This window comes from Hyperolius riggenbachi, chromosome 3 (assembly GCF_040937935.1).
Source record: "Hyperolius riggenbachi isolate aHypRig1 chromosome 3, aHypRig1.pri, whole genome shotgun sequence".
NCBI classification, from domain to species: domain Eukaryota; kingdom Metazoa; phylum Chordata; class Amphibia; order Anura; family Hyperoliidae; genus Hyperolius; species Hyperolius riggenbachi.
In genome coordinates this window covers 192,583,514-192,599,222 of record NC_090648.1, presented here as the reverse complement: position 1 = coordinate 192,599,222, position 15,709 = coordinate 192,583,514, and the positions used below count along the sequence as shown (strand labels likewise).

At 44.2% G+C, this 15,709-nt stretch overlaps 1 protein-coding gene across 1 annotated transcript in view; it reads right to left on the bottom strand.

Annotated features, from left to right (window-relative positions):
* Positions 1–15,709, bottom strand: part of UNC13C (unc-13 homolog C) — a 784,159-nt gene that overhangs the window by 330,795 nt on the left and 437,655 nt on the right. Inside the window, exon 18 of the mRNA XM_068275480.1 lies at positions 14,586–14,714. Coding sequence (XP_068131581.1) covers positions 14,586–14,714 — 129 coding nt within the window. The remainder of the gene's footprint in view (positions 1–14,585; positions 14,715–15,709) is intronic.

Below are 15,709 nucleotides of genomic sequence, written 5' to 3'. Positions count from 1 at the left end.
ATTACATGGGTGGACTTGATGTTTTTTCTCTTATTGAATTTTAACCACTTGAGGACCTAGGGCTTTCTACCCCTTAAGGACCGGCCACTTTTTTTCCATTCAGACCACTGCAGCTTTCACGGTTTATTGCTCGCTCATACAACCTACCACCTAAATGAATTTTGGCTCCTTTTCTTGTCACTAATAAAGCTTTCTTTTGATGCTATTTGATTGCTCCTGCGATTTTTACTTTTTATTATATTCATCAAAAAAGACATGAATTTTGGCAAAAAAATGATTTTTTTAACTTTCTGTGCTGACATTTTTCAAATAAAGTAAAATTTCTGTATACATGCAGCGCGAAAAATGTGGACAAACATGTTTTTGATAAAAAAAAACCCATTCAGTGTATATTTATTGGTTTGGGTAAAAGTTATAGCGTTTACAAACTATGGTGCCAAAAGTGAATTTTCCCATTTTCAAGCATCTCTGACTTTTCTGACCCCCTGTCATGTTTCATGAGGGGCTAGAATTCCAGGATAGTATAAATACCCCCCAAATGACCCCATTTTGGAAAGAAGACATCCCAAAGTATTCACTGAGAGGCATAGTGAGTTCATAGAAGATATTATTTTTTGTCACAAGTAAGCGGAAATGACACTTTGTGAGGAAAAAAAAAAAAAAAAAAGTTTCCATTTCTTCTAACTTGCGACAAAAAAAAATGAAATCTGCCACGGACTCACCATGCCCCTCTCTGAATACCTTGAAGGGTCTACTTTCCAAAATGGGATCATTTGTGGGGTGTGTTTACTGTCCTGACATTTTGGGGGGTGCTAAATTGTAAGCACCCCTGTAAAGCCTAAAGGTGCTCATTGGACTTTGGACCCCTTAGCGCAGTTAGGCTGCAAAAAAGTGCCACACATGTGGTATTGCCGTACTCAGGAGAAGTAGTATAATGTGTTTTGGGGTGTATTTTTACACATACCCATGCTGGGTGGGAGAAATATCTCTGTAAATGACAATTTGTTAATTTTTTTTACACACAATTGTCCATTTACAGAGATATTTCTCCCACTCAGCATGGGTATGTGTAAAAATACACCACAAAACACATTATACTACTTCTCCTGAGTACGGCGATACCACATGTGTGGCACTTTTTTGCACCCTAACTGCCCTAAAGGGCCCAAAGTCCAATGAGTACCTTTAGGATTTCACAGGTCATTTTGAGAAATTTCGTTTCAAGACTACTCCTCACGGTTTAGGGCCCCTAAAATGCCAGGGCAGTATAGGAACCCCACAAATGACCCCATTTTAGAAAGAAGACACCCCAAGGTATTCCGTTAGTAGTATGGCGAGTTCATAGAAGATTTTATTTTTTGTCACAAGTTAGCGGAAAATGACACTTTGTGAAAAAACACAATTAAAATCAATTTCCGCTAACTTTTGACAAAAAATAAAATCTTCTATGAACTCACCATACTCCTAACGGAATACCTTGGGGTGTCTTCTTTCTAAAATGGGGTCATTTGTGGGGTTCCTATACTGCCCTGGCATTTTAGGGGCCCTAAACCGTGAGGAGTAGTCTTGAAACGAAATTTCTCAAAATGACCTGTGAAATCCTAAAGGTACTCATTGGACTTTGGGCCCTTTAGCGCAGTTAGGGTGCAAAAAAGTGCCACACATGTGGTATCGCCATACTCGGGAGAAGTAGTACAATGTGTTTTGGGGTGTATTTTTACACATACCCATGCTGGGTGGGAGAAATACCTCTGTAAATGGACAATTGTGTGTAAAAAAATCAAAAGATTGTCATTTACAGAGGTATTTCTCCCACCCAGCATGGGTATGTGTAAAAATACACCCCAAAACACATTGTACTACTTCTCCCGAGTACGGCGATACCACATGTGTGGCACTTTTTTGCACCCTAACTGCACTAAGGGGCCCAAAGTCCAATGAGTACCTTTAGGATTTCACAGGTCATTTTTGTTTCAAGACTACTCCTCACGGTTTAGGGCCCCTAAAATGCCAGGGCAGTATAGGAACCCCACTAATGACCCCATTTTAGAAAGAAGACACCCCAAGGTATTCCGTTAGGAGTATGGTGAGTTCATAGAAGTTTTTATTTTTTTGTCACAAGTTAGCGGAAATTGATTTTAATAGTTTTTTTTCACAAAGTGTCATTTTCCGCTAACTTGTGACAAAAAATAAAATCTTCTATGAACTCACCATACTCCGTACGGAATACCTTTGGGTGTCTTCTTTCTAGAATGGGGTCATTTGTGGGGTTCCTATACTGCCCTGGCATTTTAGGGGCCCTAAACCGTGAGGAGTAGTCTTGAAACCAAATGTCGCAAAATGACCTGTGAAATCCTAAAGGTACTCATTGGACTTTGGGCCCCTTAGCGTACTTAGGGTGTAAAAAAGTGTCACACATGTGGTACCGCTGTACTCAGGAGAAGTAGTATAATGCGTTTTGGGGTGTATTTTTACACATACCCATGCTAAGTGGGAGAAATATCTCTGTAAATGACAATTGTTTGATTTTTTTACACACAATTGTCCATTTACATAGAAATTTCTCCCACCCAGCATGGGTATGTGTAAAAATACACCCCAAAACACATTATACTACTTTTCCTGAGTACGGCGGTACCACATGTGTGACACTTTTTTGCAGCCTAGGTGCGCTAAGGGGCCCAACGTCCTATTCACAGGTCATTTTGAAGCATTTGTTTTCTAGACTACTCCTCGCGGTTTAGGGCCCCTAAAATGCCAGGGCAGTATAGGAACCCCACAAGTGACCCCATTTTAGAAAGAAGACACCCCAAGGTATTCCGTTAGGTGTATGGCGAGTTCATAGAAGATTTTATTTTTTGTCACAAGTTAGTGAAAAATGACACTTTGTGAAAAAAAACCAATAAAAATTAATTTCCGCTAACTTTTGACAAAAAATTAAATCTTCTATGAACTCGTCATACACCTAACATAATACCTTGGGGTGTCTTTTTTTTCTAAAATGGGGTCACTTGTGGGGTTCCTATACCGCCCTGGCATTTTACAGGCCCAAAACCGTGAGTAGTCTGGAAACCAAATGTCTCAAAATGACTGTTCAGGGGTATAAGCATCTGCAAATTTTGATGACAGGTGGTCTATGAGGGGGCGAATTTTGTGGAACCGGTCATAAGCAGGGTGGCCTTTTAGATGACAGGTTGTATTGGGCCTGATCTGATGGATAGGAGTGCTAGGGGGGTGACAGGAGGTGATTGATGGGTGTCTCAGGGGGTGGTTAGAGGGGAAAATAGATGCAATCCATGCACTGGGGAGGTGATCGGAAGGGGGTCTGAGGGTTTGGCCGAGTGATCAGGAGCCCACACGGGGCAAATTGGGGCCTGATCTGATGGGTAGGTGTGCTAGGGGGTGACAGGAGGTGATTGATGGGTGTCTCAAGGTGTGATTAGAGGGGGGAATGTATGCAAGCAATGCACTGGCGAGGTGATCAGGGCTGGGGTCTGAGGGCATTCTGAGGGTGTGGGCGGGTGATTGAGTGCCCTAGGGGCAGATAGGGGTCTAATCTGATAGGTAGCAGTGACAGGGGGTGATTGATGGGTAATTAGTGGGTGTTTAGGGTAGAGAATAGATGGAAACACTGCGCTTGGGTGGTGATCTGATGTCGGATCTGCGGGCGATCTATTGGTGTGGGTGGGTGATCAGTTTGCCCGCAAGGGGCAGGTTAGGGGCTGATTGATGGGTGGCAGTGACAGCGGGTGATTGATGGGTGGCAGTGACAGGGGGTGATTGATGGGTGGCAGTGACAGGGGGTGATTGATGGGTGATTGATAGGTGATTGACAGGTAATCAGTGGGTTATTACAGGGGAGAACAGATGTAAATATTGCACTGGCGAATTGATAAGGGGGGGTCTGAGGGCAATCTGAGCGTGTAGGCGGTCGATTGGGTGCCCGCAAGGGGCAGATTAGGGTCTGATCTGATAGGTAACAGTGACAGGTGGTGATAGGGAGTGATTGATGGGTGATTGATGGGTAATTAGTGGGTGTTTAGAGGAGAGAATAGATGGAAACACTGCGCTTGGGTGGTGATCTGATGTCGGATCTGCGGGCGATCTATTGGTGTGGGTGGGTGATCAGATTGCCCGCAAGGGGCAGGTTAGGGGCTGATTGTTGGGTGGCAGTGACAGGGGGTGATTGATGGGTGATAGGTGATTGGCAGGTGATTGACATGTGATCAGTGGGTTATTACAGGGAAGGACAGATGTAATTAATGCACTGGCGAATTGATAAGGGGGGGGGGGGGGTCTGAGGGCAATCTGAGCGTGTGGGCGGGTGATTGGGTGCCCGCAAGGGGCAGATTAGGGTCTGATCTGATAGGTAACAGTGACAGGTGGTGATAGGGGGTGATTGATGGGTAATTAGTGGGTGTTTAGAGAAGGTAACAGATGTAAACGATACATTTGGGAGGTAATCTGACGGCGGGTTTGCGGGCGATCTAATGGTGTGGGTGGGTGATCAGATTGCCCGCAAGGGGCAGGTTAGGGGCTGATTGATGGGTGGCAGTGACAGGGGGTGACAGGGGGTGATTGATGGGTGATAGGTGATTGGCAGGTGATTGACAGGTGATCAGTGGGTTATTACAGGGAAGAACAGATGTAATTAATGCACTGGTGAATTGATAAGGGGGGGTCAGAGGGCAATCTGAGCGTGTTGGCGGGTGATTGGGTGCCCGCAAGGGGCAGATTAGGGTCTGATCTGATAGGTAAAAGTGACAAGTGGTGATAGGGGGTGATTGATGGGTGATTGATGGGTAATTAGTGGGTGTTTAGAGGAGAGAATAGATGTAAACAATGGATTTGGGAGGTGATCTGATGTCGGATCTGTGGGCGATCTATTGGTGTGGGGGGGTGATCAGATTGCCCGCAAGGGGCAGGTTAGGGGCTGATTGATGGGTGGCAGTGACAGGGGGTGATTGATGGGTGATTGATGGGTGATTGACGGGTGATTGACAGGTGATTGACAGGTGATTGACAGGTGATCAGGGGGATAGATGCATACAGTAAACAGGGGGGGGTGGTCTGGGGGGGGTCTGGGGAGAATCTGAGGGGTGGGGGGTGATCAGGAGGGGGCAGGGAGCAGGGGGGGGGATAAAAAAAAAAATAGCGTTGACAGATAGTGACAGGGAGTGATTGATGGGTGATTAGGGGGGTGATTGGGTGCAAACAGGGGTCTGGGGGGTGGGCAGGGGGGGGGGTCTGATGGGTGCTGTGGGCGATCTGGGGCAGGGGGGGGAGAAATCAGTGTGCTTGGGTGCAGACTAGGGTGGCTGCAGCCTGCCCTGGTGGTCCCTCGGACACTGGGACCACCAGGGCAGGAGGCAGCCTGTATAATACACTTTGTAAACATTACAAAGTGTATTATACACTTTGTATACGGCGATCGCGGGGTTAACATCCCGCCGGCGCTTCCGTATAGCCGGCGGGATGTTGCGGCGAGCGAGCGGTGACAGGCGCCGGCGGAGGATCGCGTCACGGATGACGCGATCGCTCCGCCCATGCCCTTAAATGGACCGCCGCCTCTGTGGGTGAGGCCGTCCTGCAGGGCTCCACTTCCCCGCCGCCCCTGTGTAGTGGGCGGTCGGGAAGTGGTTAAGTAAATGGCTTGTAAATCCGACATGTTCGTTTGTGTAGATTTTGTTTTATGATTAGCAATCGTATCTAGCAAAGCTAAATGCACTGTAAGGGAAAGGTTTGTAAGGTTTTCTATACATTATTTTGTGTAATGGGAAATAAACACAGAGCAAACCATATCACCTTTCACATACATGTGTACAGTATGTATATGATTAGATTGTGAGCCCCTCTGAGGGGCAGTTAAGTGACAAGACTATATACTCTGCACAGCATAAATAGGAGAGAGAAAGACCAGCTTGGCACTACACAGATTTTATTTGCCACACAGATGCAAAGAAGTCATACAACAGTCCATTTACATAAAAAAAAAATTGTACTTATCGTGGCTTGCGGGGGGTGCTGGGATAGCAGTGGGTGCTGGTGGTGCAAGGACTGAAAACCATTTTGCTTTGCTTCTACTGAGGCTTAACCTGCACATTAAGCCTCAGAAGAAGCACAGCGAAATAGTCATCAGGCCATGCACCAACAGCACCCACTGCTATCCCAGCACCCCCTGCAAGCCACAATAAGTACATTTTTTTCATGTCAATGGACTGTTGTATGACTTGTACGCATCTTTGTGGCTAATAAAATCTGAGTAGTGTAGAGCTGGTCTTTCTCTCTCCTATTTATGCCACACTGGTTTTCCGAAGCTTTGAGCACACTCTAGCAAGCTGGCAACTAAGCTGAAAGTTTAAATGGTCTTTCACAGTGTGTTGCTGTCTGAATGTCTGCCCACTATCCCCCTTTTTCTTCATTTGCTGATACTCTGTACAGGGCTGCAAAAGATATCAGCACTATATAAATACTAAATAATAATAATAATAAAAATATCCTATAGCAAAATGGTATGTAAATAGTTTTAGAATTTTAAAGCTTTATTCTAAACTAATTAGTGGTACCTTCAAGATTCCTGTATGCAAATATGATTTCATTTTATAATTTCTATCTCTGGCTTTAGAGAAAGGGCGACTGTTGGACATTGGCTTTGATTAACCCCCATTCTTCATGCTATTGCATACTTCATCATAATCCATTGTGCTCAAGGTATAGTTTTATAGCCAGCTCTCAGGAATAGGTTCAGAAGGTTTTATTGTTTTAATTAACATGTCCCTAGATTAATGAATCATAACCAGATGCAGGCAAAGACATTTGATGGGGTTATCCCAAGGAATCATAGACTCTGTGTAATGTTATAGTGCAGATTGGAACAGTATGAAGGTGTTATTCCGGAATGGTATTTTATTTTAGCAGATAACTTCTTGATGTTACATCAGGCACAGATCTGCATGTTTTGTACACGTTACACAGTTCCGATTTTACTTAAACTGCATCTATAAAAGGTGGAATGTTAAAATCCTCAAATCTACTGAATAATATTTCACAATGACAAAGAAAACAAAAGTATGACATAAAAAAGCAATATATTGCATGATATTCAATGGGTTTTTTTTTTTTTAAGAAATGCTGAATGCCCGATCATGTACTGTACATAAAAACAGTATTCATTTAGCACACATATACATGAACACAACTATATTACACATTGTATAGCTAGGTGTATACTACATGAATTTGTAACTATGATATCACTAATATTATTATTTTATATTTCAATAGCATCAGCATCTTTGATATAAACAATGTAACCAAATTATATTTTTTTTAAAAAAGTACATGCCGATCCATGTTCAGCTCTTTTATCGACAAAACATTGATTCAGACAGAGGGGGTGTGTGTGTGTTTTAGAGGGGACACTTCACAGTGGTACATTTGATTAGTACAAAGCTAGTAGTTGCAGCAATATGATCAATATTTGAATATGATCCCTAACTTCGGGTATAATTTGCATAGTGTATACAAGGCTGAAAACCAGTATCAGGTAGCAGTAGTCTTTGGCCCTTTAACCTTACTGGCGGTAAGCCCGAGCTGAGCTCGGGCTATGCCGCCGGAAGGCACCGCTCAGGCCCCGCTGGGCCGATTTGCATAATTTTTTTTTGCTGCACGCAGCTAGCACTTTGCTAGCTGCGTGCAGTGCCCGATCGCCGCCGCTACCCGCCGATCCGCCGCTATCCGTCGCGCCGCAGCCGCCCCCCCCCCCAGACCCCGTGCCCTGCCTGGCCAATCAGTGCCAGGCAGCTCTATGGGGTGGATCGGAATCCCCTTTGACGTCACGACGTCGATGGCGTCGGTGACGTCATCCCGCCCCGTCGCCATGGCGACGGGGGAAGCCCTCCAGGAGATCCCGTTCTTTGAACGGAATCTCCTGATCGCCGGAGGCGATCGGAGGGGCTGGGGGGATGCCGCTGAGCAGCGGCTATCATGTAGCGAGACTTTGTCTCGCTACATGAAAAAACAAAAAAAAAATAAAAAAAAAAAGATTTGCTGCCCCCTGGCGATTTTTTAGCAAACCGCCAGGAGGGTTAAGTGGGATTATACTCCAAAAATGAACATTTCAGCAACTACTCTTAGTTACATAAAAGAACATTAGAAAGCTTTCTAAAGCATTCCCTGTGTGTAAAATCATTTATTTTCACTGCAGAGAGCAGTAGAAGCTTGCTGATCTCTGCTCATCGGCAAAGGCAAGAATCTTCCTATGTCTCCACTCTGCGTTTTTCTGCTGAATTGGCTCAGCTGTTGCCAGGGTGATTAGTCTATTTAGCAGAGGGATTATAATCCCAATTTAACCACTTCAGCCTACAGGCCATTTTACCCTTAAGGCCAAAAGCCATTTTTACCTGTCAGCACTCCTCCCATTCATTTGGCCATAACTTTATTACTGCTTCTCACAAGTGAATGATCTATAACTTGTTTTTGTGCCACAAGTTAGGCTTTTTGTGGGTGATACTTGTTTTCAGTAATTACTTTTTTTAATGTGATTGTTTGGTAACTTGGGTGGAGGGGAGGGGGCTTTGGGCTTTATTTTATTATTATGTCTTAAAATGTGTGGTGGGTGTAATTTGACTTTTGGCACTAGAAACACTACCCTGGTTTACCAGGAAGTGTTTAACTTTTTTTTTTTTATTTCATTTCATCACATTATTATGAATGGACATGGCCCCTGATCTGGGTCCTGTCCATTCATTCCAAGCACTGCGATTGGTTCAGGGAAACCTTGGTTCTCTTCCTCAATTGCCGACACGGAAAAGCCACCGGGTAAGAGCCCATGTACGCCCATGTACTTCTATAGTACTGACATGGCTGCAGTGCTTTACAGTCCATAATCATGTCTTTAACTATCCAACAGAGGAGCTCCCCCCACCCCCAGAGAAAAACAAAAAGCTTTGCAATTAAACAATGAGGAATCACTGTTTTCCTGAGCAGTGATTTACAGAGCGGTGTTCCCCTCCTAATCTTAACTCTACTTCTGAGAAATTCAACTGCTTCGGAATACTCATTTCACACCCAATCCTGCTATTAACATTTTGACAGTTAACCTGATTAGTGGTGATATTACGTGATTTTTAAACGATTTTGTTACCATCCAACTCAAAATGAGCAATAAACATGTTATTAATTTTATTTATTTTGTAAACAAAGCAATTTCTCAGTTTTAGCAAGGTCTCTTGCACTAGTTTTAGTTATGAGGGTTTTAAATTATTTGCAGATCATTGCACTGTGTCTTTAATTTACATTTACACAGCATTGTGACATTTTCGGGAACAAGGCTGTACACAAGTGTTAAACAAACAGTCTAGTTCCACTGATGCATATATAATTACATATCCGTGTGTAATGAGGAAAGGGTTACAAAAAGCTAACAGGAGGAACATGCAAATGGAACATTAACTGGCACAAAAGCAGTAAAAAGCATTAACCACTGAGGTCTGTGACGAAGATCCACTAGTCAATAAAAAATGCTCAATAAAAAGATAAATTGGGATGCAGAATTTAATGTAGCTTATCATACATAATATATGCATGGCTTGTTTTGGTGCATTGATGTTCACTGAATCACAAGGGGAGGGAAAGTATTTCTGGAAGTGTCAATGAATTGACCTGGGAGAGGATACACAGGCACACAAGCATGTCCCTGATCATTAGTTCCAAGCTGTCACCTAATCCGTAATCTCCATTACCTTTCTTCACTGTCTACAGCCATGCATTTACACCTACACCTATTCCCTATATGCCTTGATACTAAAGATTTGTTCAATTAGCATATTTTAATGAACTTCACAATCTGTAGCTGTATATCAATATTATGTCTGGAGCACTAAGCGGTGTTGATATGCACCAATTCATTCATTAGTTCCCTAGCAACTAGCAATGCTTTCTTATGGGTTCCTTTTATTGCACTATTGTTCTTCCTTCTTGAGTTGTGACAACAGGAATAGAAAGATTTCTGGGACTAATTCTTTCATGCTGTATAACTTGCTTCACTCACCAGTCGTCACCAATGGAATGTGCTGCTGAATTAATGTAGCTAAAAAAGTACTTCATCTATTTGCATGAACTGACATATTACTGCCTTGTTGCTGAGGGATCTAAAACATTGTGTTTAATGTAAAATCTCCGGTGGTCTGGTTTGTCAGCAAATGCAATGATTTGATAGTGGACTTTTCCATCACCACAAACCTGGAATCGTATCTTCTCACTATAAAAGTCCACTAGACAACATGTTTGTAAACACAGGAGTGCCTGCCTATAACTAGAAGTTAGGGATGGTCGGAAGAGGCGATTTCTGATATCGCTGTAATTCCGCCTACCGTAATAACGAAATTCTGCTACTGCTACATTCTGGTGGTATTCCGCATTCCGGCGGTACAATTTCTGTAATGTACCTGCTGGTGGTGCTGGTGCTACAAGGAGTATCTGGCATTGGCTGATAAAATTCCTTCAACATACTCAGCAGGTTCACAGATTAACTAATGGTGCTACTGCTGGGAGTGGGAACACCAGACCTTTGCTGAGTATGATGAGGCTTGGTTGCTTGGGCCCAGGATACAGGTGCAGGAAACGTATCTTCTACCCAACGAAGAAGGGCATCCCGGATGTAGATCATCCTGGCGTCTGCTTGGGAGGGGGGTATGAACTGCCGCATTTTCCCCTTGCACCGGGGATCTAAGATGGTGGCCACCCACATGTCGAGCCTTGATTTTAAAGTTTTAATCTGGGGGTCCTTACGGAGGCACTGGAGCATATGCGCAGCTATAGGGAAGAGATGTCACCCAGGAAGGGGTGATTCATGGCAGTCAGAACTGTCGTCATGCTCCAGCTCCACATCAAAATCTTCTTCCCACCCCCGGACAATGGGCTCTTCCACTTCCACAAGCTTTGCCTCTCCTTCCTCCTCATCCAGGACTTGAGCATGCTCACTCACTCCCCCACTTGACTGACCACTGTTCAGTAGGGCTTTCTCCCCCTGTCAGAGCAGTTTGTCAAGAGCCTTGTCCAGCATGAAGACAAGAGGGAGCACTTCTGATATGCTGCAGTGCTCCTCATTGACCAATTTTGTTGCCTGCTCAAACGGCTCCAAGCCTTTACACACCTGTCCAATCAGCTGCCACTGGTCCCCAGTAATGTAGTCCAGTGACCCTGTTCTGGAGGAAGATGTCTGAGACAGGTACAGCCTGACCGCCATTTGCTGCTCCCACAACCTCTCCAGCATGTGGAGGGTGGAGTTCCACTGCGTCGGACAATCAGAAATAGGCCTTTGCTGCGGCAGGCTATGGCGGCGCTGCAGCAGTTTCAAGGATGCGGTGGCGGTTGCGGAGCGACGGATGTGGGCTGACACTTTTCGTGCTGAGGTCACAGCGTCCTTCAACCCATCAAAAGTGCATAAAAACTTCTGGACTACAAGGTGGAAGACGTGGGCCAAGCAAGGTAAGTGAGTGTGGCCACCTTCAGAAATGGCAGCCAGTATGTTGGCACCATTATCAGACACCACTACACCTGTCTCCAGTTTTCGGGGGGCCAGCCACTGCCAAATTTGATCCTGTAAGGCTGCACGGATTACAGATCCAGTTTACCTGTTCTCGTCCGTGGATACAAGTTTCAGCACTGCTTGGCATCGATGGTGCTGCAGACCAGTGTAGGAGGACTGGGAGGCTCAGCAACGGAGGACTGGCCTTGGACAGAACAGTTAACAGAGGGAAGTAGAACAGGCCTCCCGTTCATCCCACGTGGCAGCACCACCAGCTGAGATGACCCAGATCGTGCACCCTTCTCAGCACCATGGAGGGTGACCCAATGGGCGGTAAAAGTTAGATATTTTCCCTGCCCATGCCTGCTGCTCCAGCCAACCATAATGAAGTGCACCTTGCCACCGACAGCGTGATCCATAGACCGGCCGACACACTCCACAATGTGCTGGTGAAGGGCAGGGATAGCATTCCTGGCAAAATAATGGTGGCTGGGGATCCGCCATAGTAGAGCAACATTGTTCATCAGTCTGCGGAAGGGGGCACAGTCCACAAACTGGTAGGGCAGCAGCTTTGGCCCATCAAACGTGCCAGGAGCGCATTATTTTTAATAACAAACATATCAGTTGCAGGGAGCATCCACTTCCTCTGCAACATTTCTGGCACAGAGGCCTGACACTGGAACACATGTGATTCAGAGGAAACCAACAAGGGTGTTGATGAGGTGGTTGCCAATGTTCTGACAGACGGGATAGCACTTGCAGGCTGCTGGCCAACCATCTGCTCTGTTTCTCCATGCTGGTGCTCACGCCGGCTAGTGCCTAACCCACTAGATGGCGACCACATTGGATCAGTCACCTCATCATCCAAAACATCATCCAGTTCAACCAAAGCTCTGGAAAGTGACTCTTCTGGACCCTCCACCTGGCCACTTTGACTGGTGATGTGAATTGGTGGTGACACAAGCTCCCAGTTGTGATGGATTACTGGATGAAGAAAACACAGGGGCCATTTCTGTCACCACAAAACCCACCACTTCTTGGGAGCTTGGTCCCATGGTCTTCTCCAATGCCTCCTCCCAATCCTTCTGCACATCTCTCTCATCAACAAAGGTGTGCTTTAATTCTGGAGGAGAGTACTGGGAGGAAGCAACCTCGTCAAGAGAAGCAGCTGCGGTCGGGTTCTGGTCATGAGGAACCTGGCCACTACTAGTGCTGCTGCAACTAGCTTCAAGTTACTCAGACCGGGTAGAGGGTTCCTGATCGAAATAATCAACAACTCTGTTCGCCTGCTGCTCTGTCAAAATTTTCCTGCGTGCAAACATAGGGAAGACATCTCTGATCAGGGGGGAACGCTTCCTGCTGCTGCTGCTGCCACCCTCAACCTGATCACGTACTTGACGTGATCCACCAACACCACCATCACACCATTTTCTTTTAGGAGTGGCAGGAAATTGCTGCTGCTCTCACTTCATTGTTTTGCGGCAAACATTTTACTGGGGAAGGGGTATGAGCGACAGAACCAAAGTAAAATAAATCTACCTAACTTGAAATAAAAAACATAAGAAAATAAGGGGGTGAAATAAAGAAAAAAAAATGAACTTAGAAAACAAAAAACTTGCGCTACACTTAACTAATCAATCACCTAACTCTCTCACTCTGTCAAACGCTAAGCCTGTGGCCTGGCTGGCTCTCTCTAACCCTTTCCACACAGCAACTACTAGTACACTACACCACAATCTATCACTCAAACTAACAATCTACTGTCACTCTCTCACAAATACACCTACTACTACTAATAGCTCACACTCAGTCTAATTCTCTTTCACAGTCTTTAAAAAGACTATTGTTTTATGAAGAAACAACTAATATGAGTCTGTCTCTCCTCTCTCCAAAACACCAGAGTGAAACCCACAAGTTTCGTGACTGTCACACCTCTCTTATATACAAAATGGGTGGGATAGATGATGATAGGTAGCTAGGAGCTGGTTGTTAACGTAGGATTGGTTTGTTTTTGTAAAGACTCTAATTGGTGCTGAAATTCCAATTTTAATGCAGAAATCTGCATGTTTTAAGCTTCTGTGATGGGTCTATCCCTTTCGATCCTTCTGATTGGCCAAAAAAATTCTGACAGAAACTCCTCATGGAAATTCCGCTATTACCGATTACCGCCATGCATTTTCTGATTCCGGCTTAACGGTACAGAATTGCAATTTCCGATCAGAATTGCGGAAATCTCATTTCCGCGGAATCCGAATGAGCAACCCTACTAGAAATAAATTGCCCTTCTTACACAGGTAAAGTGATCCATGTACAGATTACCTAACCAATTATTGCTTCTAACACTTCTAGATCGGGGAACATAGCAGAGGGAATCAACACAGGATATTCTCATGTGGGTCAACATTACGAGGGTTTGTCAAGAAAGTAACATTTGCTTGTTTTTATCTGGCATGCAAGATATTCTTGTAGTGTAATTTAACTTGCATTGCTGAGGTTAATCTTTTCTCTCTCTGCACTGCTTGTCACATGACTGAAGAACGCCAGTAACTGTTTGTTGAGCACTATTAACATGAAGTCCCGCCCCCCCCCCCAGCCCCCACTTCTTCCAAAGGAGAGGAGTGTGATGCTACTACAAAACAAAGGAATTAATTTTTCTCCCAAGAGATACTTTTTCTTCATATCTAAAAAATACTGAAACGTTTTAGCACTTAGCAATTGTAAAAATACTAGAAAGTAGGTAAAGAGTAATGTCAAACATATTTTCAGTAATTTCTTGCATGGTGGGAGCTTTGTGGCTGGTCATCATCATGTGATCATATATTGCCTTTGTTGCCTGCAAAGGCTAGACAGAGAAGTACAAATATATAATCTGATAAATGGATCATGTGTTCTTCATGAACTCTCTTTGCAGGAAAAAATTCTCCTGTGAGAATTGATCAGCTACATAGTCAATATCTACTGTATGTGGTGTGAAATGTAGAAAGCAGTAGTTCATAAAGAGATGCAGGTTATTGTGGTACAAACCAGTTTAAAGAGACTGATGGTATATTCTTACCTGGTCAGATAGCTGTGCACAAAGCTCATGACAGTTTACAAAAATATATTTGTAGGTTGAATCCAAACAGGCTTTCACACAATCCTTCACCACAGTGCTGGCTCTTGGAGGACTTTGCAGTTCAAGAACCTGAAAAGCAAAAATTAAGTGTTTGAGATGAACTTGCTATGAAATGACACAATCACTATGTTATTCAAATGCTTTACCTTTTTAACGAATATACCTTCAAAAGTAAAACTGGTTTTCTGTGCATGAGCAGTAACATGTTGATCAATTTGATTATTTTGATGTGCAGGATTCAAAGAGGGTGATTTAATTCAGTTCCCGGATGAAAATAATATTCAGGCCCACACAGCTATTTCTGCCTACACACACAGGTTTAGTTTAAAATGTTCTGAAAATTCTTATTTCATTACTTCCAGGGAAACAACACCTAAGCCTGTTATTTTAGCTTAGTGTAGGTCCTGATGTTTTGAATTGCTCTGTGGAAAGTTATTCCCAGTATCTACAGGAATAATGTCTCTGTCTCTTCAGCACAGGCCCTAATGAAGGTGTTGCTCTCTCACAGCTGGATTTCCCAATTATGTCTTTATTATGGAGACTGCCCTAGGGAAATGCGATTATGCTATTTGGCTTTGAAATAGCTGCAGTTAGGTGGAAGTAGTGGTTACCCTGCATATATCCCTCCGCTAAAATCTCTGAGACAAGCATGCAATTAACTGCCCAACAGCCATGGAAAACTCATATTGGTTTTTTTGGAGTAAACCTGATTTGACAAAATTGTTACAGTTTATACGTATCTGTGTAATGTATAAGATGTCCAGAGACTGTGTGGACCCTTATTTTGCTCGGCCTTCCCTTCCATGCGGTCACTCACTATAGCCCGCTTTTTTAACTCTAGTGGGAGCTTAAGAGTGCATGCTCTGTCCACTCTGTACACCCACTTTCTGTGTGCTCCCATATGGCTGTGATAAGCAGCCATCACCGGACATGTCCTGGGCATATGCAGTACTGAACATTTCTGAACCGGGCATACCCAGGATACTCTCAGCTGTGGCTTATCTGCACAGTTATTTGAAACAGTGGTCCATAACAGTGCACGGAACCAGTTGGAACTGTAAACA